At 44.3% G+C, this 22,643-nt stretch overlaps 2 protein-coding genes across 3 annotated transcripts in view; both read left to right on the top strand.

Annotated features, from left to right (window-relative positions):
• The window catches only part of Rab39 (RAS oncogene family member Rab39), a 51,725-nt gene that overhangs the window by 16,279 nt on the left and 12,803 nt on the right, over nt 1-22,643 (top strand). Inside the window, exon 3 of one of the 2 annotated variants that reach the window (XM_037424896.2) lies at nt 4,502-5,154. The exons of the other annotated variant lie outside the window; for it this stretch is intronic. Coding sequence (XP_037280793.1) covers nt 4,502-4,795 — 294 coding nt within the window. The 3' untranslated portion in view covers nt 4,796-5,154. Of the gene's footprint in view, nt 1-4,501; nt 5,155-22,643 lie in introns of those variants that run through there. 2 annotated transcript variants of the gene reach the window in all.
• On the top strand, nt 5,874-8,954 carry LOC119174094 (MOB kinase activator-like 1). Its single transcript, XM_037424897.2, has one exon. The coding sequence runs from the start codon at nt 5,874-5,876 to the stop codon at nt 6,468-6,470; it is 597 nt and encodes a 198-aa protein (XP_037280794.1). The 3' UTR covers nt 6,471-8,954.

Genomic DNA, 22,643 nt, shown 5'->3' with positions numbered 1-22,643 from the left:
TGGACTTAAACATTCTAGCACAGCATTGAAGGGCCCCTATATCAGCCAGATGTCAAAATTTAGTTGTGGTATTACGGCTTGCCCGAGTGTACGACAAACACATAGCCTTGAGAAGTTTTCAGAGTGGTGCCATAAGAGCAGAGTTACACATGTCTGATGATCTGAAACAAGTTTTGCTCTTTCCTTCACAGTGCTTCATTCATTTGCTTGTCTCTCCTCCTGGTCAAGTCCACCTCTTCATTGTATGAGGAGGAAGAGTAGTGAGCACGCTCAGGATTACCAGCACGGAGGAGAAGGGATTGTTAATTAGAATTCGTGGGTAGCCTGCAGCTCATAGTGTTGATTGTTTGGTGTTCTGAATGTGATGCCTGCATTTACTCAAGACATTAAACAATTATCAGAGGTAGTTCAGGGGCCTTTAAGTTATTTCATTTGAAGGTTTGCTTTTGAATATCGCTTGCTTTTCAATATAGGTGTAAAGTTTCGTTCTCATTGGTGTGTCTTATCCCCTTATTTCTGACCCACCTAATTAATTCTATCTACCGATTACTGTTTGACACAGAGAGGGCGTAGGCATTATTATCCACAAAAGCAGAAAATCCACAGTTGCTTGCCTGGACTGCGCTCGGACCGATTTTCTCAGCGTGAAAAAGTTGCCTGCTTTGACTAAAGCCAATCAGGGCGCGAGATAGGTGCATGTGCAGTATTATGTTGTATTTCTAGATGGTGGCACATCCATCGTGGATATGTGAATTGGTCCTCCTCTGCAACGGAGCGGGCAGCAAGGCAACTCGGTCGGTCTGAACAGCCACGCACGCTCGCTGCCTCTCTGCTTTGAAAATCTGCTTGCATACTTGCGTTAAGTGTGAATGTGCCTTTACAGTTCATTCTGGGCTGTGATATTATATTTAATACAAAGATGGCAAATGAAAATGGAACTTAGTGAGTGGTGTATATTTGAAAAACTGCACATTCACAAATTTGCTGATACCACTAAACTAGGACTGCAAAAGACGTAAATAAAAACACACATTAGTGTGATGTCTGGATAACACACAGCTCCTACAGATCTTGCACATCTCAAGCTGTGTGGGTACACCTGGCCATGCTTTGTTATGGCAGTGCGACAACTAGCCGCAATTTCGGGTATGTTCCAGTTAGGGTTAGATGCTGCTGGATAGCAGCAGTCATGCGCAGGGATCCTTTAGTTTGAACAGACTTGCTTATGAATTATTTGGCACTGGCAGTAACGTATGCTGGTGGCTCTTATTCGACACTGACACTGCTTTTTCACAACATTCAGTTAAAGGTAATCGAAAATCCAGAAAACCATGGGTTACCCGCGAGTTATACCACAGAATCAGAATGAGGGACAGATTTTTTGACACTTTCATTCGCGTAAAAGATGAAACAATTGTCCGGTAATATAAAAAGCTCAGGAACAAGCTCAATTCGGATCTTCGGAAAGCTCGCAATCAATATTACCAAGATGTGTTTGCGTCGATATCAGGTGACCCTAAAAAAAATATGGGCTGCAATTCGTAAACTCAAACGCAACTCAAACATTATAATGCCTAGCACACTTTTATGTTCGATAATGTGGAATATACCAATACTTCACTGGTGAACAAATTTAACGATCACTTTTTGCATTTTGGTATTGCAAATGATCCTGGTATAAGCAATTTTTAAAGGATCTACTTGGATATTTATCATCTGACAGTACCAACTTCATGTTTCTTTCTCCGCATACCACTGATGAAATTTATAAATTAATCAAATCTTTGAAAACAGATAGCGCAGCCGGATATGATGAAATCAAAGCGAGACCAATCATTCATGTTGCTGATATATTATGTGCCCCGCTTTGTCATGTATGTAATAGCGTGCTAGCTACCGGGATTTTTCCTGCTAGTATGAAAATAGCCAAAGTTGTAGTCTTGCACAAAGGTGGATCCTTCAATGATCTGAATAACTACAGGCTACCTCTTTTTTCTAAAGTACTAGAATTAGTTATAAAGTTTAAGTTGACCCTATTGCTGGATGAAAAGCGGGCATTTGTTGGCAAACAATTCGGCTATCGCAAGAATAAATCAACCGAGGAGGCACTGCTGAGTGTTAAAGAAATAATTGACAATTTCAAAATTAGGTTATTTACTGTCTGAGTTTTTCTTGACTTCAGGAAAGCTTTCGACTCTATGAAGCATCACATTTTGTTTCAAAAGCTTCCTGTGTATGGAATTAGAGGCGTTACCTTAGAACTTGTTATTAGTTATTTCCAATAGATTTCAATTTTTAAGTCATAACAACATATGCTCAGAGATGAAGCAAATAAAGTGCGGCATACCTCAGGGGTCCATTTTGGGTCCTCTATTTTGTATCATTTATATCAACAATATTGCAAATATACCACTTACACCTAAGATGGTTTTCTATGCCGACGATACCAGTTTATTTTTCTCTGGTTATTATTTAGCTGACTTGGCAATGGAGGCAAATGATTGGTTGCACGAGCTGCTGATTTGGTTGTCTCTCAACCAACTTCAGTTAAATGATATCTCTTTCTTTTTGATGCTTACGCTATTGAACTGGTATCTGTACTTAAGTTTCTGGGAGTATTGTTAGAAGAGCATTTGAACTAGACTCATCACTTAAGCAAATTACATACTAACATCTCCAGGTCCAATCGAGTGTTTTACAACATCCGGCATCTGGTTCCGACTTGGCTGAAATGTCAGCTGTACTATACACTCATACATTCTCAACTATATTACTGCCTCTTAGTCTGGGGTACTGCAATCAAAACAAACTTATGTAGGCTGACAGTCCTCCAAAAACAAGCTTTTCGACACATAGAAAACCTTGCATGGCTTGACCATACAGCACCGTTTTTCTTAAAAAATAAGATATTAAAAATGGGTCAGCTATACCACCTCAAACTTGCTACATGCATACACAAAAAGATGCGTCAAAATTAATCTATGTTTACACGCATGTACTTGACTAACTGCAATCCATATAGTTTACGACATAGCCACCTCGAAGTTCCGCTTTGCAGAACAAAATACGGCACTAAACAACTTAAATACATGATCCCTAGCTTTTTAAACCAACATCCGCAAGTACTTAGCAATGTGTATGAATTTTCATCAACATCCCTGTTTAAGCGTGTTGTTAAATCATATTTGTTGTCTCCCGTGCCTTCATAGTATGAGTACGACCTCTAACATCATGTGGCTTATGACCTGTTACATTATTAAAAAAAACTCAATTGTACTATTCCTGTGTGTATGTCGACATCCCTTGCAAATAGCGCTATGTCATGTTTCTTTTGCTTTATTTCTGTGCAGAGCTTCCGCTTTCTGGCGTATAATTTCTTAATGATAGTCACAGCCCTGTTGGGCAGAGCTTAGGTGGTAGAGCCATCGTCAGGCAGTTAATTCTGGCTTTAGCCATACCGTCCCTTCACATGTATTATGTTTAAAATCAACAATTCAATTAAAGTGTGCAATGAGTAGCACTTGCATTTGTCTAAGTCTGAGTGATACGCCGCTGCACATCATCGCTAAGTGTGAACGAAACCTCAAAATGCTTTCGAATCTGATTTCTTCTGTTGTGCTGCTTTCATTGATCTCCACAATTTTTTTAAACAATTACAGTTGTGATGGCGTGATAGTGATATCGTGGCTCCATAGGCTAATGTAGTTACAATGTACCAGTTGTATCAGTGTGTATATTTCCGGAGGCCATCATGACAATGCACAATAGGGCTGACGAAGATTTGTAGTCAGGGCCATCCAAGAATAATGCCTGTTGGTGTGGTGGCACACCCGATTTTTCATAGTTTTGTAACTTGCCAGTGCATATGATCTTTCAGATCAGCAATTACATTATTTTGAGGGTTGCTAACGCAGTGAAGTGCATAAAGTTGCACTCGTTACTTTTTGACATTTTATGCATTGAACTTTATAGTACCGAATTATTTTTTCACACTTACCCACCTCTTAACACCTACCTAACTCCTTAAAACTATGTTTTGATATTGAACATTTTATTAATCTGAACAATTAGTTAATTTGAAGTTCATAGTAGTGGGATATTGCTGTAGCAATATTAAGAGTTTCCAGTGTGTGGTGAAACAAACTTCAAGCGAGGGGCTGGTGCCATATGCTGATGAAACACTCACCTCACTTGCGTGGACATCTTGCAATTCCTCTTAAACAACACAGTGGAAAATGTTCGTGGACTAATTTGTTCAGTTCACTATTTTTGTTGGGGCTTCTTTTTAATGTGATATCATAGCCATAGAAATTCATTCACTCCTGGCACAGCTTGTTAGTGTATTGCTATAGCAGTTGTAATTCCTTTACACTTCTTGTTTTGTTGTCGGCCATTCCGCATGCCATTCTTGTTCCAATAAGGGGTGCTGTGAAATAACTTGAAAAAATCAATGTGAAAAAGGTTTGTGCCTGTGTGTACCGAGCGTTTATTCTCTCATCAGGTGGTAGCATGCAAGGCGGACATGGAGGTGTCGCGAGAGGTGAGTACCGAGGAAGGCCAAGCATTTGCCGAGTTTTATGGAGCCAAGTTTGTTGAAACATCGGCCAAGACAGGGCTCAATGTGGAGCGAGCATTTGAGACTATTGCACGTGACATCTACGCCAAGGTGGAGTCTGGCGAGTTCCAACTTGAAGATGGCTGGGACGGTGTCAAGATGGGCTTCCTGCGACCTGGTTTGCCCGGATGCTACATTGACTTGCTGGAGGCCAAACCAGAATCTCCAAGCTGCTGCTAGACCAGTGGACCTCCCGGTCTGTTTTGCTAACGTAGTAGACAAACTGTGTTAACTGTGGTAAGGTGCTGCGTGTGTCTAGTTGAGCACCTTGGGGCGCTAACTTCTGTGAGCATGGCCACTGAGGCCCGGCAAGCCTTTTTTTTCTTGGTGCATGATACCCACTGTATCTTGACAAGAGTCGTGACGGACGGGCCATAGCTGTCTGGCCCCATTGTATACTTTGTGTGATTTTACCGATTTCTGAAACTCATCTGTGGAAAGCTGTCATTGACATGCATTTCTGAAATAGCTACATGACTGCATTTTGCATTTGTGGATTATATCTAAACAAGTGCCGATTTAAGAGCCTTTCATTTTCATTGTGGCTGTCTCTCTTTATTTCTTATATCTAATTGAGGCTGGTTAACATCATTTGTTCCGCTAGATTAACCTAAAGATGTTAATAATTACTTGTGATAGTTGTTTTTGCTTGCCATTTTTACTGTAGCTTTATCAGATCAATTGTTTAAAAACTTGGGTATCCATGGCTTGCTGACCCATGGCTTGTTGAGAGGTGTGCTGATCACATTCCCTAAGCATTAGTGGCATCTTTAAAACTTGACAAACTTCATATGCTAAAGTACAGCAGAACAGAAGGCGATACTTTGCTGGCTGTAACAGAAAGAATGCTGTATTTATGAAAGTATTATTTAGGAGCACTTCAGGGAAGTGACCGTGCATTTGGCTTGTTGACAGATGCTCGCTAACGTGACCTTGGTTGCATGCTTGACACCCCCTTAGTTACAAGAGCAATCAGCAAGGCTTTTTTTTGTGTGGATGCTCCTACGAAATTTCAGTATCGTTCACTGTGTCTTATTTATTGTTTGTATTTTAAGTTACATCTCTTATGTGTCTTTAACAAATTGCAGATGTTGAAGTAAGTGAAGTGTACTTCAATCGATGCTTGGAGGCTGTGCACGTTGTGTGGTAAATGCTATTACGTGTGCATGAGATGTACAATAGATCATGCTGTGGGGTCCATTTATTTTTCATTGTGACATAATTTTTCATATGTACAAAGTTTAACTGGACCGCCAGCATGAGCTGTACAAATGTGTGCAAGCAGCAGCCACTGAAACAGGCAGCTGCCACGCTGGACAGTGGCAACTTACACGAAGCCGTTCAGCTGCCCGAGGGCATAGACTTCCACGAGTGGATTGCTGTCCACACGATAGACTTGTTCAACCAGGTCAGCATGATCTATGGCACAGTTGCAGAACACTGTACAGAGGTTAGCTGTGCCGTGATGTTGGCTGGCCCCAAGTATGAGTATCGTTGGGCCTATGGCCAAACAAATAAGAAACCCATCCGATGCTCGGCCCCTGAGTACGTTGACTGCCTCTTCAGCTGGGTCCAGAGCCATTTAGAGGACGAGGCCTTGTTTCCCTCCAAGGTTGGGGTGCCCTTTCCGGCCAACTTCCTGCCCGTGGTCAAAACGATCCTGCGACGGCTGTTTCGAGTGTACGCGCACATCTATCACCAGCATTTCCATGAGGTGGTGTCAATGAAAGAAGAGGCACACCTCAACACTAGCTTTAAGCACTTCATCCTGTTTGTGCTGGAGTTTGGGCTCATTGAACAGGTTGAAATGGCACCGCTGTGGGAGCTCATTGGAAAGCTCACTGGCCGGTGCTAGTTCCTTGACAGTGCAAGTTATTTGTGCCCATCTAAGAAGGACTCGTGGATTGAGTGCTGCATTTTTTTTATTGTTTTGGCTGTGATAATGCAAATCGACGTCTTGCAACCCCCACAGAGCAACAATGCCCTTGCTTGATTAGATGCTTGGTAATAATTGGTCGTTCATTACTGAGGTTGACGCTCTGCACTGTACCTAAATTTCTTATGGTATAGAATAGCTGGCACTCGCACTATGTCAATATTGTAGCTGTACCATCCAACTGTTAGAAATATTCACAGAAGGACTTGGCCAAGATGAGATTCTCTTTCAAAAATGGCATGGCCTGGTTCATAGTAGGGCTGCAAACTCTGATTTTACTGCTTTATTGCTTGTTATCTGGCAAATAAACTAGTTGCCACTTGTGGGGTCTCAACGAGGCGAGTGCCTCGCCATGCTCTTGGAGTGAACGGACACAGCAGACGCGGTCGGTACAAACCAAACAACATACATTTATTTAACTAATTTACAACGATGATATCGTCCACCGAATGATACATCAGTCATTATCAACACACTAAGACATCCTTACAATCTCCATACACTCCAAAACATGACACACACAATAACACACCCAAGGGGGCGTCGCCAACGCTTGATTTACCACGAGGGCCCCCCGGCGCGCAGGCCCGCGGTGCCACGCGCCGAGGACCCATGCTGGAGACAACCGTTCACGGCACCCACCACGCGCAAAAGAGACTCGCTGAACTCGCCCACCACCAAGGCTTGCTTTCCGCCAGGGGTGCTACCACCGGTCACAACCATGATGATGACAGTGATAATCAACACCACCTACCACCCGGTAATTGTAACACGAAATGCGGCTTTTGGGCAAGACAGGTGGGCCACACGGCGCAAACAGCTTTACTGGGGGTGTCAGCACCCCCACACATTTCTGTATTTACAGCAAGGGAGCAAAGTTTAGAATTATGTGACACCAAAGAAATGGTACTCCTGAAAACGGTATTAATGATGGCCACTTGAAATTATTTATGAAAAACAAGGATATTATTCAGGCATTAGTTGCCCCTAAGGACACACTGTCACAGTTTGCTGTGAAGGGATGCCATACAATGTACCTAACCTGTTGTCAAGCATTCCATTGTTAGATGATTCAGTGCACATACAGTACACTGTGAAAATGTGCAGTGGTTGGGAGGTAAGTGTTTAGTTTTAATTTGCCAATCCATGCAGGAGCGTTCCACTCAGCAGTAAAGCCGCAGGCAATATTTTCTGCACATGCCCATTCACAATCGCCTTAATGACATCACTAATTTGTGAATTACATGCAGGCTTTTAGCTCAATGTGAGCATGCACTTGGCTCCAGCATGTATACAAGACAGTGTATTTGTGCTTAGTATGCATAGGGCTTACGGTATGTGAAGCATTTTGTTTGTGTTGTGCTGATTAAAGCAGGGGTGAACATGGTGCATAGGCTGAACACCAGCCGTCCAATATCAAACCAATGGTTTTGGTGTGCTGAAAAACATTTTTCTGATGTGTCACATTGTTGCCAGTTGAAACATTTTTGTTATTGCAGTTTCTATTGGTGTAACAAATTTATATGGTTGGGCTGTTGCGCGCAACATGCAAATATGGATGAAGAGGGTTTAAATTGTGAGGCTGTCATGGCTGCTACATAAGTTTTCTGCTGCTAAAATGTGGTTGTAATGATGCGTTTTACTTCGATGAATAGTCGCTATGTGGCAAGAGCCAAATCTGCCTTGCACAGTTGCTCCACTATTTGAAAAACCTCCTGCGTACAGCAAAACCTTTGTGTGCATACAACTTTAAAAATGTGACGAGGCAGTGTGATGCACGCTGCATGCCCAGCACGAAGTTTGCCCACTAGTCCAAGTAAACCTGACTGGAGCGCTAAAACAACAGATGCTTATATAAACACACAACACGACTACCAACTGATATCAATGAAAACCAATGCTGCATTGTGGTGTCATTCTAACAAGTGCGCAACACATGCAACAATTCAGGTTTATCTCTGCCTTTGCATGCGTGCTCCGCTCGTGTGCATCCCAGTATGTTGTAACATGATAGATGGCATTCTTCCTTTTAATGAAGCATGCCTCCAAGAGTTGACGAGCCGTTCTGTTGCCTCCCCTGCCAAACGTTTCATTGGGCGTAAGATGTGGTTCACATGTGCGGACAGCACAGTGCATGCCAATACGCACATTATCCAGATTGTTCAATTGTTGCACTGTAACGACACTCATGGCAATATTTGTGTCTTTTTCTTTTTCTCTACATCTGTTATTTTAGGGTTCGAAGGTCATGTTTACCGAATCGTACCAACTTGGCCAAGAAGAAATGTTATTGAGGTATACAGCCCTAGACAAAGGCGTGCATTGCAGTGAAGATGTACTGCGGAAAAGCTTTGAGAATCTTTTTCATGCAGGTGCTTTCATTAAACTTTGTCATGCAAGTTATTATGAGTCCTATTTTTGACAAACAATGACTGGTATTAGATGGATCACAATAATGTGCCATTTTCCTGAATTTGAGACGATGTAGCTCTTCATATTGTTATGAATAAGACGCGACGCCGTATCGACGAGGCTGTGGAAGATATTTACTTAAAACCAGCAGTAATGGCGCAACCGGTTCACCAGCAAACGAGCCGAGAGCACCTTTCTTCCTCTTCGTCAGGCACACACGCGCATCGTGCGACAAAATATCAACATGCATGTAGCATAAACCTCGGCGGCAGAAGCGCCGTCTCGGCGCATCTAGATGTCAACGTCAGCGGGAGAGTGGTAAGGCTTCAAGCGTGCCACATGTACGATATCGGTGGTCTGTGAGGCAGTTGAAGGCGATGGGGCAGCAGGGGTAATTTCGTATGTCACAGGAGTAATTTCACGAAGTACTCGATGTGGACCTGTGTAGCGGGAAAGAAGTTTTTCCGACAAGCCGACTTGACTGGTCAGGGACCACAGCAGCACCAATGAACCGGGTAAAAAGTGCACGTCGCGGTGCCGTTGATCGTACAAACGCCGCTGGTTTTCTTGAGAGGCCAGGAAGCGAGTGCGGGCAATTTCGCGTGCGTTGGCAGCCCGAGTGATAGCGTCAAGGGCATATTCGCTGGTCGGTGTCGCTGTAGACGGAATGACTGTATCTAGGGGTAATGTAGGTTCTCGGCCGAATAACAGAAAAAATGGGGAGTAGGCGGCAGTGTCATGGCGAGAATAGTAGGCAAATGTGACATACGGCAACGCGAGATCCCAGTCAGCATGGTTGGTAGAAACATACTTAGCGAGCATGTCTGTAAGTGTTCGATTTAGACGCTCCGTGAGTCCATTGGTTTGCAGGTGGTATGACGTAGTCAGCTTGTATCTCGTTTGACAGGACTGCAAGATGCTGGCTATGACCTTCAACAAAAAGGTGCGGCCACGGTCTGTAAGCAGCTGCCGTGGGGCTCCCTGTTCCAAAATCACGTCCTTGAGAAGGAAGTCGGCAACATCTGTGGCGCAGCTTGTTGGAAGAGCTCGTGTGATGGCATAACGCGTGGCGTAGTCGGTGGCCACGGCTATCCACTTATTACCCGAGGAAGACAAGGGGAAAGGGCCAAGTAGGTCCAAGCCAACACGGAAGAACAGTTCTGACGGAATGTCAAGTGGTTGAAGGCATCCGGCGGAAAGCATCGATGGTGTTTTGCGACGCTGGCATTTCTCACAAGCCGCAACGTATCTTTTGACAGAGCATGCAAGGCCTGGCCAAAAGAAGCGTCGGCGTATTCGGTCGTAAGTGCGTGACACACCAAGGTGACCAGCGGTCAGAAGGTCATGAAGTTCATGTAGAACTTCCGAGCGAAGGTGTTTCGGAATGACAAGCAGCAGGGCCGGTCCATCCGGCTCAAAACTTTGGCGGTATAATACACCATCGTGGAGCACGAATGAACGATAGGACTGATCGGAAGATCATGATTCGAGGCACTCAATGATAGCACGCAAGGACGCATCATGGCGCTGTTCGTCACCGATGCATGTCATTTGCGAAAGGAAAAAGACGTAAGGCTCGGTGTCTGTGTCAGGCATAGAGCTCGACTCAGCAATCGGGTAGCGGGACAGGCAGTCTGCGTCCTGATGTAGGCGTCTGGACTTGTACGTTACCGTGTAGGTATACTCTTGCAGTCGCAGAGCCCAGCGCCTGACCCGGCCAGTAGGATCCTTCAGTGACGAAAGCCAACATAGCGCATGGTGGTCCGTTATTGCAGAGAAGCTCGTGCCATATAAATATGGGCGGAACTTCATGACGGTTCAAACAAGAGCAAGACATTCACGCTCTGTTATTGAATAGTTGCGCTCGGCAGCTGTGAAAAGGCGGCTAGCGTATGCGATGACTCGGTCGTGTCCCCGCTGGCGTTGGGCTAGGACGGCTCCAATCCCGTGACCACTCGCATTGGTTCTGACTTCTGTCGGAGTAGACCGGTCAAAATGCGCCAATATAGGTGGAGTCGTGAGGAGGGTGATGAGTTGAGAAAAAGCGGCAGCTTGAGCGGAACCCCACGTAAAAGTCACGTCTTTCTTCAGAAGGTCGGTGAGTGGTTAAGCGATTGTTGCAAAATCTTTCACGAACCTTCTAAAATAGGAACAAAGTCCCACAAAGCTCCGGACATCCTTGACAGACTGCGGTACAGAAAAGATCGTGACGGCACGAATTTTCTCTGGGTCAGGCTGCACACCTGATGCGTCAACAAGGTGGCCCAACACCGTAATCTGCTGGCGGCTGAAGTGGCATTTCGACGAGTTTAGTTGAAGGCCAGCAGTGCGGAAGATGTTGAGAACCGCTGACAAACGCTGGAGGTGCGTCTCAAATGTAGGCGAATATACAAGGGCATCATCCAGGTAGCACAGGCATGTTGACCACTTGAACCCTTGCAATAGCGAGTCCATCATACGTTCAAACGTGGCTGGGGCGTTGCACAGCCCGAACGGCATCACCTTGAATTGGTATAGGCCATCGGGAGTTACAAACCCAGTCTTTTCTGGGTCTTTCTCGTCCGCCGCAATCTGCCAATACCCAGAACGTTGGTCAATTGAAGAAAAATACCGCGCGCCATGAAGACAATCGAGGGCGTCATCAATTCGGGGCAAAGAATAAACGTCCTTTTTTGTGATTCGATTAAGGTGGCAGTAATCAACGCAGAATCGCCATGTGTCATCTTTCTTTTTAACGAGCACAACGGGAGATGCCCAAGGGCCCGAGGAGGGTTCAATAATTCCTTTGGATAGCATCTTGTTAACTTCTTCTTGAATTACTTTACGCTCTGTGGCAAACACCGGGTATGGTCGGCCGTGAATGGGAGGAGAATCAGCAGTATTAATGCGGTGCTTCACGACAGAAGTCTGACCGAGTGGACTGCCGTCGGTGTCAAATATGTCGTGGTAGGAAGCCAGAAGGCGGAATAGGGCGTCGGATTGCTCAGGTTTGAGTTTCGGGTCGATCATGGGGCGCAAGGCTGAATCGAGGGATGTGGTATCCTGCGGGCGACATGGACGATCGGAGCATGCGCCTGCCGCAAAAGCGGTGACCTGGGCGTCTATTAAGAGTCGAAGCGTGGCGACTGAAATTCCGTTTGGTAGTACTTGCTGCGTGAAACCAAAATTGATAATGGGCAGACATGTTCGGTTAGAGGCCATAGTTACGATGGAGTGTGGCACAGTGATGTCGCGCGCCAGGAGAACCTCAGGAATGGGCATGACGACATATTCACCATCAACAACTGGTGAACTTGTTGCCATTTCAATGAATATGAGGGCTTTTGGCGGTATTCGACTGAAATTTGTGGTACAGAGGTTTTTCAGCATCTCGGGGCGAGAATCTGGAGGAAGAGGAATTTCTAAACAGAGAGTACTGGCGGAACAGTTGATCAGCGCCGAATGCGTCGATAAGAAGTCCATCCCGAAGATGAGATTATGAGGGCAATTGTCGATCACGGTAAATAAAACAGGAACATGGCAGCCAGCAAGGCTAATACGTGCGGTACACATTCCAATGACGGCCACAGTTTCACCATCGGCAACACGGACGGCTTGTGTTGCGGCAGGCGTGAGTACTTTTTTGAGGCGACGACAGAGACGAGCACGCATGATCGACACCTGAGCTCCAGTGTCAACTAAGGCCGTCAAAGAAAGACCGTCGACATGCACTTCCAGCAAGTTCTTATTAGTAAGGAGCGTGAACGGAGGATTTGGGTCACTCGCACTTGATGCAGCACTACCTCCAGGAGCTGCATAATCTAGTTTTCCGTCCGGGAAGATCCGTAGTTAGTCGGCGATGGATAGCGGCGGGGTTGGAACGACGGCGAACGGCGGCGTTGCGGTGACGGTGAACGAGTGGTAGAGCGGCTGTAAGGTGCGTCGGAAGCAGGATACTCATGGCTGGGTGAATACCGACGGGGCTCCGCGTATGGCCGAGGAGAAGAAGAAAATTGGCTCCAAGGGTGGGGCGTCCAAGTACTGCGACAGTAGCGGGAGACATGGCCAACCTGGTGACAGCGGAAGCAAATTGGCTTGTCGTCTGCTGTTGTTCATTCCGTCGGATTGCGGGATCGCGGAAGAAAATATGAGTCGTGGCGCGGTGCATTTATTGTCATCGGTGTGGAGGCGGGTCGGTAGACAGAGCAGGCCACAGGAAATCCGAGCTTTGCAATTTCTTGCCTCACAACGGCTTGAATAACGGAGATCGCCGGAGGCGTTTGTGCGGCGCCATGATCGAGTGGAAGTGAAGGAAATGGCGCCGGACTTGACGCCTCAAGCTCCCGTCGAACTATACGTGTCATGTTCTCCTGCATGGGTGGCGTGGCAATGAGATCGGCGCAGGTAGATGTAGCAGCCGTGTTTGGTAGTCACGTAAATCGAGGCAGGACATGGCGGCTTTTGGCCCTTTCGAAGCGGCGGCATTCTTTAATAATCACATCGACGGTCGTGACGTTAGTGTACACAAGCAAGTTGAAGGCATCGTCCGCGATGCCTTTGAGTATGTGACCCACCTTGTCACTCTCTGGCATTTGCTCGTCTACTTTCCGGCACAATGCGAGCACGTCCTGTATGTACGAGACATACGACTCTGTTGAGGACTGCACCCGAGTGGCGAGTTCTTTTCGCGCTTCCATTTGGCGACCAAAGGGGTCCCTAAAGATGTCGCGTAGTCGCTCCTTGAAGATATCCCAGCTGGTGGTCTCGGTCTCATTGGCATCGAACCAAACACGTGGGGTGCCGTTCAAGTAAAAGATAACGTTTGCGAGCATCATGGTAGGATCCCATCGGTTTGTCTGGCTAACACGCTCATACATGCGGAGCCAGTAGTCAACGTCAAGCCCAGGTTGTGCGGAGAATGTACCGGAATCACGCGGGTAGGGCATCGTCAGGTATGTAGTGGCTGGAGTTACTACATACCTGACCACGCTGGCGGGTTGTCATTGGTAGCCATGGTCGGAGAGGGAACAGTGCGGCCACTGCGAAGTTTCATGGTGAAGACGGGGAACGTTCCACCTCCACCAAATATGTTACGGATAAGACACGACGCCGTATCGACGAGGCTGTGGAAGAGATTTACTTAAAACCAGCAGTAATGGCGTGACCGGTTCACCAGCGAACGAGCGGAGGGCACCTTTCTTCCTCTTTGTCAGGCACACACGCGCATCGTCCCACAAAATATCAACATGCATGTAGCAATATGGTCGCAGGAATTGAGATGAGAGGAAAGTCAAGAAAGATGGCATGGATTTCACCATCTAGGCTGGTAGACTGCCACTCTGTCTACTGAGTAAGTAGGTGTCAACACATGTTTTCGGAACATATGCGGTAGAAATGTGGAATAGGGTATGTTGTTATCAAATGAGCATGGAGCTCTGGAGCGGTCGTTACTACCTTGATTTGGCTGAGGCGGCCAGTGAAGATGGTATCCCCACAGAGTGCCTGCCATCCCGTTTTATCTTCAATACACTGGCAGGCTTTGTAGCACAGGTTGTATCTACAATGAAGGCTGGATAGATATACAAACGTTCTGCATATGTAACAAGTGGGAAGCTGTGTTGATGTTGGCAGACATGTTTTTTACCCCTGAGAGACAGCTGGTGGATAGATATATAAACGAAAGCTTAGTGACTTCTGACCGCCTGTTTGTCGTCAGCTGCCTGCAAAGGAAGAAACCCCGTCACATGCTCAGCAAGCAATGTAATTGTACATGGCATACATGCAACATGTGCTGTGTTTGTGCAAAAAAGCAGACTACTGGGTGCCTGAGATATATCTCGTTCAAAATTATTTTCACAACTAGCACAGTACTGCTGCATCATTATCGTGTGAGGACCCAATGTCGCCATGTCTTCTGGTAACAAAAAATTTGAATTGTTCACCAGAAGTGATGTTCCTTGCAGTTCTTACACCATATATTCAGGTGGTCAATTTGTTGGTTGTGTCGCTCATTGATGCTATTGTCGTGGGAAAGTCTGAGAACTTCGGTCTGTGCTCTGTTTCTTCCGTCGATAATGTGACCTTGCGAATGACTAGCCCTCTTCCTCAGACCACTCGTGTTACACCGTCTGATGGTCCAGATTTGTTTTGATACCACAATCACACAGATTGGCAAATGCCTGCAGGCTTTCCAAGACTTTGTTTATATATAGAAATGCTCATGTCTAACCAATTTATTCAAATTTAAACTACATTGCAGTTAGCTCTTAAGTAAAAGTTTATTGATTACGTATTGGAATTGGTGGCTATTTTATTTTATTGAAAAGCACTATCTATAGGCAACTGTTGTCAGCGGGTAGTGCTAGGATACCATTACAGAAAAACCCAGTGCTTGTTTTGTGCCAAGAAAATGCTTAGTGTTTCAAGAGAACTTCATACCTTGGTGCAGTAAGAGAATGCCTAGTCATATAATCTGATAATAAATGCATAAAATTAATGAAAGATCAAATGTGAATTAGCAGAACATAGACATGAATGAAATGTTACAAGGGTGGAACTGGATGGGTTTAACCCCCACTTCCTCTGAATATTCTCAATTTTGCATGTGTGAATATAAAGGAACACATAAAAATGCCTGGCCAATGGTACATAAAGTATGGTTGAAACTTCCTCTCCCCACAAAAGCTTCTGGCTACATTACTGAAATGTTGCAAAGTGTCTAGAAGTAATAATTTGAGCATAAGGCAAATGACCAGAGGCCAAGCAATTCAAGTAAACTAAATGATAATTAATGGTCACAAAATGCTAAAGGCAAAGATGAATCAAGTGAGGGTAAACGCATCAGCATGCAGAGCAAGATGTTGCGCCCACACAACCTAAAAAGGACAGGTAACAAGATGTAAGAGGGCACTTAACTGAGAACATCAAAGTAGCTTATTAAACAAGCCCCTGCAACACTTTTTAAGCTTTGTCAACGCTGCCGATTGGTTGTCAAGTCTCTTGAGAACACACAAGCCAAACATTATAGCACAGCACACGACCTGGTATCAATAATTAATTCTCAAAGTCAGCTAGAAATCGTTCCTTCTTCTTTCTACGAATGGTGGCGTACCTAAATGACCGCATCATAAACCCACATTCACGGCCACTGGTTGATTTGAGCATTGCAGGCTGCATGGTTACTGTAGCCACTGCGGAAAGCTACCAAGTGCTCACATGGGCTCTCAAGCTGTGCATTTAAAGGAAAAAAAAATAAAAAATGGTTAAGGTCATCATGACATGTGCATGACGTTTCATCTATCGTTGAATAGTTTCCAGTGCGCTTGTTGGGACAAGAGGAAGCAATTACAGCTGGCGACAAAGCTCTGCAACTCCACTCGTACGTGACAAATTATAAAAATTTTCTCAGAGGTCAATTCTCCTAGCAATAAACCCCTTTAATAAAGCCATTCAATATGGACCATTCGATTTGAGCATAGACTATGCCTCTACTTCCTTCCTGTTGCTGTCCTCTTTTTTTTAACATCTCTTTTCTATTATCTTTTGCTCCCTTCAGCACAGGGCAGCCAGCCAGTCTAAGAACTGGCTAACCTCCTTTCACTTATTGCTTTCTTTCTCCTCTTTGTCTTTGTGTTAGCTAAATGAGCAAAATTTATATCTATGATTTGACAATATAAAGACACCTGTGTAATCTCCATAACTGATAACCACCTGAAAGCTTGTGCATCCCCGCATAGCCTGAGCATAATCATTTATTGTGATTCTAGTTGCCAGGCAGCAACATCAGTACACCTCCAGAACTTACTGCGTCACATCAACGCACATGACAAAAACTTCTTAACTCTTCGTGAATGTTGATCAAACAAGGAAGGAACAGTTGATTTTTTTCAAAAGGTGTTGCTGATGAGAAGTTGTAGACAATGACGTTGATGCTAGATTGTCATCAGCTTGCTGTTTTGATATTTTTCATGGTTCTCAGACGCCACACAGGCACAACACGGAAGCACCAAGTTATGAGACATACAAAGAACTATGACTTCGAATGAGCTCTTAATCTTCTCTCAAAGTATTCTGGGGCATTCTTTGAAATAGTAAATGAAATGTGGTAATCTGGTATTGTAAGAATGCAAATATTCGTCCAGTTATTTATCCAAACATCCTCACTCGAATAAATCTGCTTTTGTTTTCATCTGACACTGTCACATCGTAGCATGCTACCAGCTTTTCCAGATCTTAGTGAGAATTTGCACCAGAAGAAAGGTGTCATGGTAAGCAAAATCATGAAGTGAACGAGTGTTGCAATGTGGGCTTGTCGGAAGCAATTACAGAACTGAGCACTCTGTCCTGTTCGTCTATCCCTTCCTGTTTCCTTATTTCACCTTGCGCTACAAAAAATTTTTTTATGAAGTGAAAAGTAGACAGTCACAAAAGATGCTGAATTACATTCATGTTACCAAGTGATTGTTGCTTCACTCAGGGTTTAAAATTTTCTCTGTTCTTTATGAATCTGTAGATATTATTTCAGTGATGCTAATTCATACCATTCTTGGTAATTATCCGTTGCGTGAATGATCTTTAGACAACGTAAATTGTGCCAAATTCTGATCATGAGTGACAAAATGTAATCGGACAACTTCCGGGAATGAAGTTAGCTGTGCCCAAGTATAGCTGTACTGCGGTCTTTTGGTTGTACCTATGCACGAATTCATGAGCAGGGTGTAAAAGTGTATAGGGCACACTAGGCAGAGTACAATTTATGAAACAGCAGTGAAACAGTTGTGAGCTCGTGTGATATACCTTGTCCACTTTTGTCCTTCCACATAGGGCTGTTCAGTTCACACGAAACACACCGAGCCACTTCACAGCGACGCATCTGAAAATAAGAAGCTCAGTGGCTTGACTTCAATGTCGCAGCTAAAAGACTACACTGCAAATGAATATCAGTGTGCTGGCATTTCGTAGGCACGCAAGTGAGCTCATTGCGCATGGTCCTTCAGAGCTTTCACTGATTGTGAGCTGTAGGTATGATAGATGCCTGGGAGGCATACATTTTGTACTGTCTGATTTGTACATACATTATGTAACTGCAGTTTCAGTGGCACTCGCGCTGCTTCACTATCGCATTTTCACAAAATCAGCGCTGCAGTAATGAGGCTACAAAAATATGTTAACCAGCCACTAACTTTGTCAGCACATTCTTTAAGTGTATGACTGTTAATCTAAGATGAGTATTGGTAATAATTTATCAAGAAACAATGGCCACTGCACTCAAAGTTAGCTTTATCAACACTCTTAAGGGGATATAGAACAAAGTGCTAGAACAGACAAAACTTCGAATATCGACTCAGAAGACACTACTGTTCTGATAAACAGAGTTAATTTCCCATATTTCTGAACAATCGGCTGTATCTTTGGTGGATTGTCAACGTGCGGTGGCTGCACGCGAGCGTGACGTGACAATCGCCGAGGCACATGCAGGAGGAACTTGTTGCTGTTCTCCTGTTCCTTTTCTCCACCTCTCCTTTCATCCCACTCCTCCTTTTCCACAAAAGCACTGGTGCTTTGCCCCAATTGGGAACATTGGTCACTACCGTTGCCCTTCATACCAGTTCTGGGAACCGTAGGGAGAGATGAGTGAGTCTAGGAGCAAGCGATGGCTAGCTTTGTTGGCTTGCTCGTTTTGGGACTGTGTGACGTCACCAAATGTCACCTTCTCTAGTTCAAGGCATGGCCGCTACACACGGCAGTTTGTGCAAAACTCATTAAATTTATTATATTCTTGTAGTTTCTGCCTGGAATGAAGGCTGTCTCTATCGATTCCAGAACCCTATCTTTCAATCTGGCTAAAAATCTCTTTTAAGAGGCCCTGCAACACTATTCTGAGTTGCAAAGAATAAGTCTCGATACAAGCGCATGACGTTTCACGAATCACATTCAGCAAAACTTTTTAGAATCCGTCGAGCACAAGCAGCATGACAGGAATTTGTTGCATGCTCCAAGTGCTTTCTGTCTCGTTTCGTGGCATGCTGGAAGCCACGCAGGGAGGGAGGGGGATGACAAGTTGGCCAGAAGTTGCGTCTATTTGTCAGTGTGCCTTTGAGCATTTTATTCGCTTTTTTTTCTTCAACCGCACGGCTTACTTTCTGTGTGAGCGTGCATGCAAAGGCACAAGGTGGCATCCTGCGACATCCATGGTGACTACGAAGCACACAATGCTTGTATCAACTAATGGTACTATAGGTGCAAAAATTTGAGCATATGGCATCTTTTGTGGAGAGAAGAGAGAGCAGTTTCTGGCCGACTTTGAAAATTATTCATAAATTTCAAGCCATGTTGTCGGCAGCTGACTACCGATCGGCATCTTTTTCTTACCATGCTCAAAAAGTGTTGCACAGCTCCTTTAAAAAGACCCTGTTATACTTTTTCAAGTAGGCATGGAATGAATTCATGAAAGCAGCTTATCGCCTGATGAATCGACTACCACAAAAATATTTAAAATCTGTCCAGTACGACAAAGAATTGTCGCACACTGCATTTGCTTTCTCTTCTCTCGTAGTCGTCCCCAACAAAAGTGCTGGGAGCTAAGCAGAGAGAGATAGAACAAAGAAAAAAGATATGTAACTTGTGCCTAATGATCTTGAGCACTTTTTTATTCTTTTTTTTTTTCGAATGCAGGTTGCGGCTTTTTGCAGCAGCCCCAATAACACCCGGGCGCACCATGCTCAAATCAAACAATGGCGCAATACTTCAGCATGTGACAAAATGATTTTTGACTGTGTAGCATCATTTGTCGATAGAAGAGAAAGCACGTTTTGCCTTACTTTGACAATGTATTGTAAATTCGAGGCTATGTACTATGTTAATATTTGGCACGCCTATTCTCTGGAGCCTCGACTTCTGATCAGCAATGTTCTATGACGATGCCCAAAAAGTGTCGCAGGGTCATCAATGTGATATGCATTACTTCATCCTAACAAAGCCAGGCAATGTTTCAATTCTAAATGGGATGTGTGTGCATGCCGTACAGCAATTTGCACGGAAACTTAACATATAATTGAATACATACTCTTTTTTTTCTGCACCCAATAATGTCTGATGTAAGGCCCACTCTTAATGAGAAGCCTGAAAGCCATTTGAGACTACAAAAAGAAGAGGTTAGAAGCAACATAATGTATTTAGTAAAATTCAATGAGAATAAAACAGAGCACAAGAATATAAATACACAGTGTGAGTGCTGTCTAACAACTAAAGTTTAATTAAACCAAAATGAACACAACGAAAATCAACTCATGTGTGCACAGAAAAATTTATGTGATGGTTGAGCTTGTGTGCCTTGCAATCCAGTAGACAAACAGATGATTCAGATGTACAATCGATACCCTCATTTCTAGTGAAGAGCACTTCAGCAAGTTCATGCGCCCTTTTATCTTATGTTTCAGCATAATAACAGTGTTACTGAAAAACATTTTGCATCCACATAATCTGCAATGAGCCAAAAGCTGTGACATCGGCATTCCCTTAAGGCATTAATATGCTGGTGAAGTCTTTCATTGATGAATTTGTCAAACTATACACTTTTTCACAGGAGAGCGGGAGCTTCACCAGCAGTGCAGGAAACAGCGGGATGGCGATGCTTCACCATATAATCTACACCCACCATTCCTGTAGCCCTCTTTTCAATCGGAGCACGTTAAAGAACCCCAGGTGGTCGAAATTTCCGGAGCCCTCCACTACGGCGTCTCTCATAATCATATAGTGGTTTTGGGACGTTAAACCCCACATATCAATCAAATCAATTTTTTCAATCGGAGCACAAGCGTTTCCCACTTTTTAGTGAGAAGAAAAGAGCATGTCAATGTCAAATTTTTCAGCTATCTTAAACAGATGTGATAGCCGGTGTATATCAGGCATGATAGTATATTTCCTGAACTGGTTTCAATCAGGCATGATTGACACTTTTTGATTAGTCTTTCAGATGCTGACACAAGCACATGTGCAGGAAACCTAGTGTTTTTTAGTCAATCAAGAAGCTGCAGAAAGATTTCCTTACACACATGTTTGCGGGACTTCTTTGATGGCGGACTGTAAGGAGTTCATAGCGATGGCATTCCTAACACCTTGCCTAAATTCTTGACGTCACCTAAATTTTTCTGTGCAAGCATGTTTTGTTAATTTTTGTTTCAGTTGTTTGGCAGCATTCGTAGTGTGTCCTATTCAAGCTGATATTTTACATGATGCATCAGATCCACCTCGCCCACTTTAGTGAAACAGCACAAGTTTACACTTTTAGGAAGCACCATAACTGCCCTCACTGCAAAAAGAAAGGTTATCTTAAAGAAATGCAGGGCTTATGGTCCAGAATGAAATGATATTGTTACGTTCACAACAAGGAGGTCTGTGCTTTACTCACAGGAGGCTACAAAGCTGCAAGGAGTATTATCATAACCAGATTATACAGGTGAAAAAATGATATGCAATGGCTTCCACAGAAATACATGAAGCAACCTTTAATCTAAGTGAAGCACTGCTGCAGTAATGAGCAATGCAAATAATTTAACTCAGTACTACTCTGGAATATGCATAAACACATGGATAAGAGTACAAATGACTTGCACATACCACACAAACTTAGTCAAATTAATATATCACAATAGATTTCAACATTCACCATTAACTCTGAGACATATTGTGTCCGGTTAGCAGTTGTTCTCGCGTCAAGCGTTCTATCTGCTGTTTGGCAGATTTGGTGTCACATTTCACTGGCATGGAAAAGGCAGTCGCAAGCCTGGTTCCTAGCTCGGAACTTGAGGCCACAGGATTAGGTGCACACACGACGTGCTTTGTCGGCATATTCTATCACGGTTCATGAGCAAACATTATCAGCCGAAAGGGTCGTGAGTGTTCAAATGGTGCGCTAGATATTTCTTCCGCGTGGAAACCCGGGGACAAAGGTGGCAGTGGAAGGGCCTCTCGCCAGTGCGGGTGCGAACGTGCATGACGCGGTTGCCTTTGTTAATCATCGCCTTGCTGCAGTGGTCGCACTTGAACGGTCGCTCACCTGTGTGCGTTCTCAGGTGGATCTTCATGGTGGTGCCATAAATTGTGCTGTAGCCACAAACGAGGCACTTCAGCTCCGACTTTCTTCCGGTAAAGCCAAGCAGTGGCTGGACAGGGCGAGGATGTACGGTGTTCAGGCCTGCACAATAGGTGAATTTTCAACAAAAGGACGTCTTAACATTGGATGGCACAAAAGGGAGGCTAACCAGGATGAGTACACCACATTGGGTGACACGTCGATGACAGTGAAACATGGGGAAAGATTGAATGGTAGGAATAATGTGCACGTAAACGTGAGAAAAATGTGTAAGAAGCAATAGCCGGGACGTACTTAAATTTACCCATAAATGCTTGCACAAGTGTACCAAAATAATTTCTGTTAAAGGGGTCAATTCCGAAAGAGAACAATTCATAGGGGCCCTCACACTTCTAAGAGCAGCAACAAAGGATGTCGGCCAAAATATTTATTGCTGCTAAAACACTTAGAAGTGACACACACACAAAGCACAGAGAGTAAATGAGTGCTGGCAAGTAAACCCAATGCATTGAGCTGCCTAAGAGGCACCCTTATGATAAACCTATGCATGTTGCACATGAAGTAACAAGATGTGTGCCATGCTGTTCCATGGTCAGACACATTGGATG

Source organism: Rhipicephalus microplus, chromosome 5 (genome assembly GCF_043290135.1).
Source record: "Rhipicephalus microplus isolate Deutch F79 chromosome 5, USDA_Rmic, whole genome shotgun sequence".
Lineage (NCBI taxonomy): Eukaryota > Metazoa > Arthropoda > Arachnida > Ixodida > Ixodidae > Rhipicephalus > Rhipicephalus microplus.
Note: the sequence above shows the minus strand (reverse complement) of the source record. Positions and strands in the feature narration are given on the sequence as shown.

What these genes read in the sequence shown, in the direction of transcription:
- LOC119174094 (XM_037424897.2), top strand. Translation starts at nt 5,874, where the DNA reads ATGAGCTGTACAAATGTGTGCAAGCAGCAGCCACTGAAACAGGCAGCT.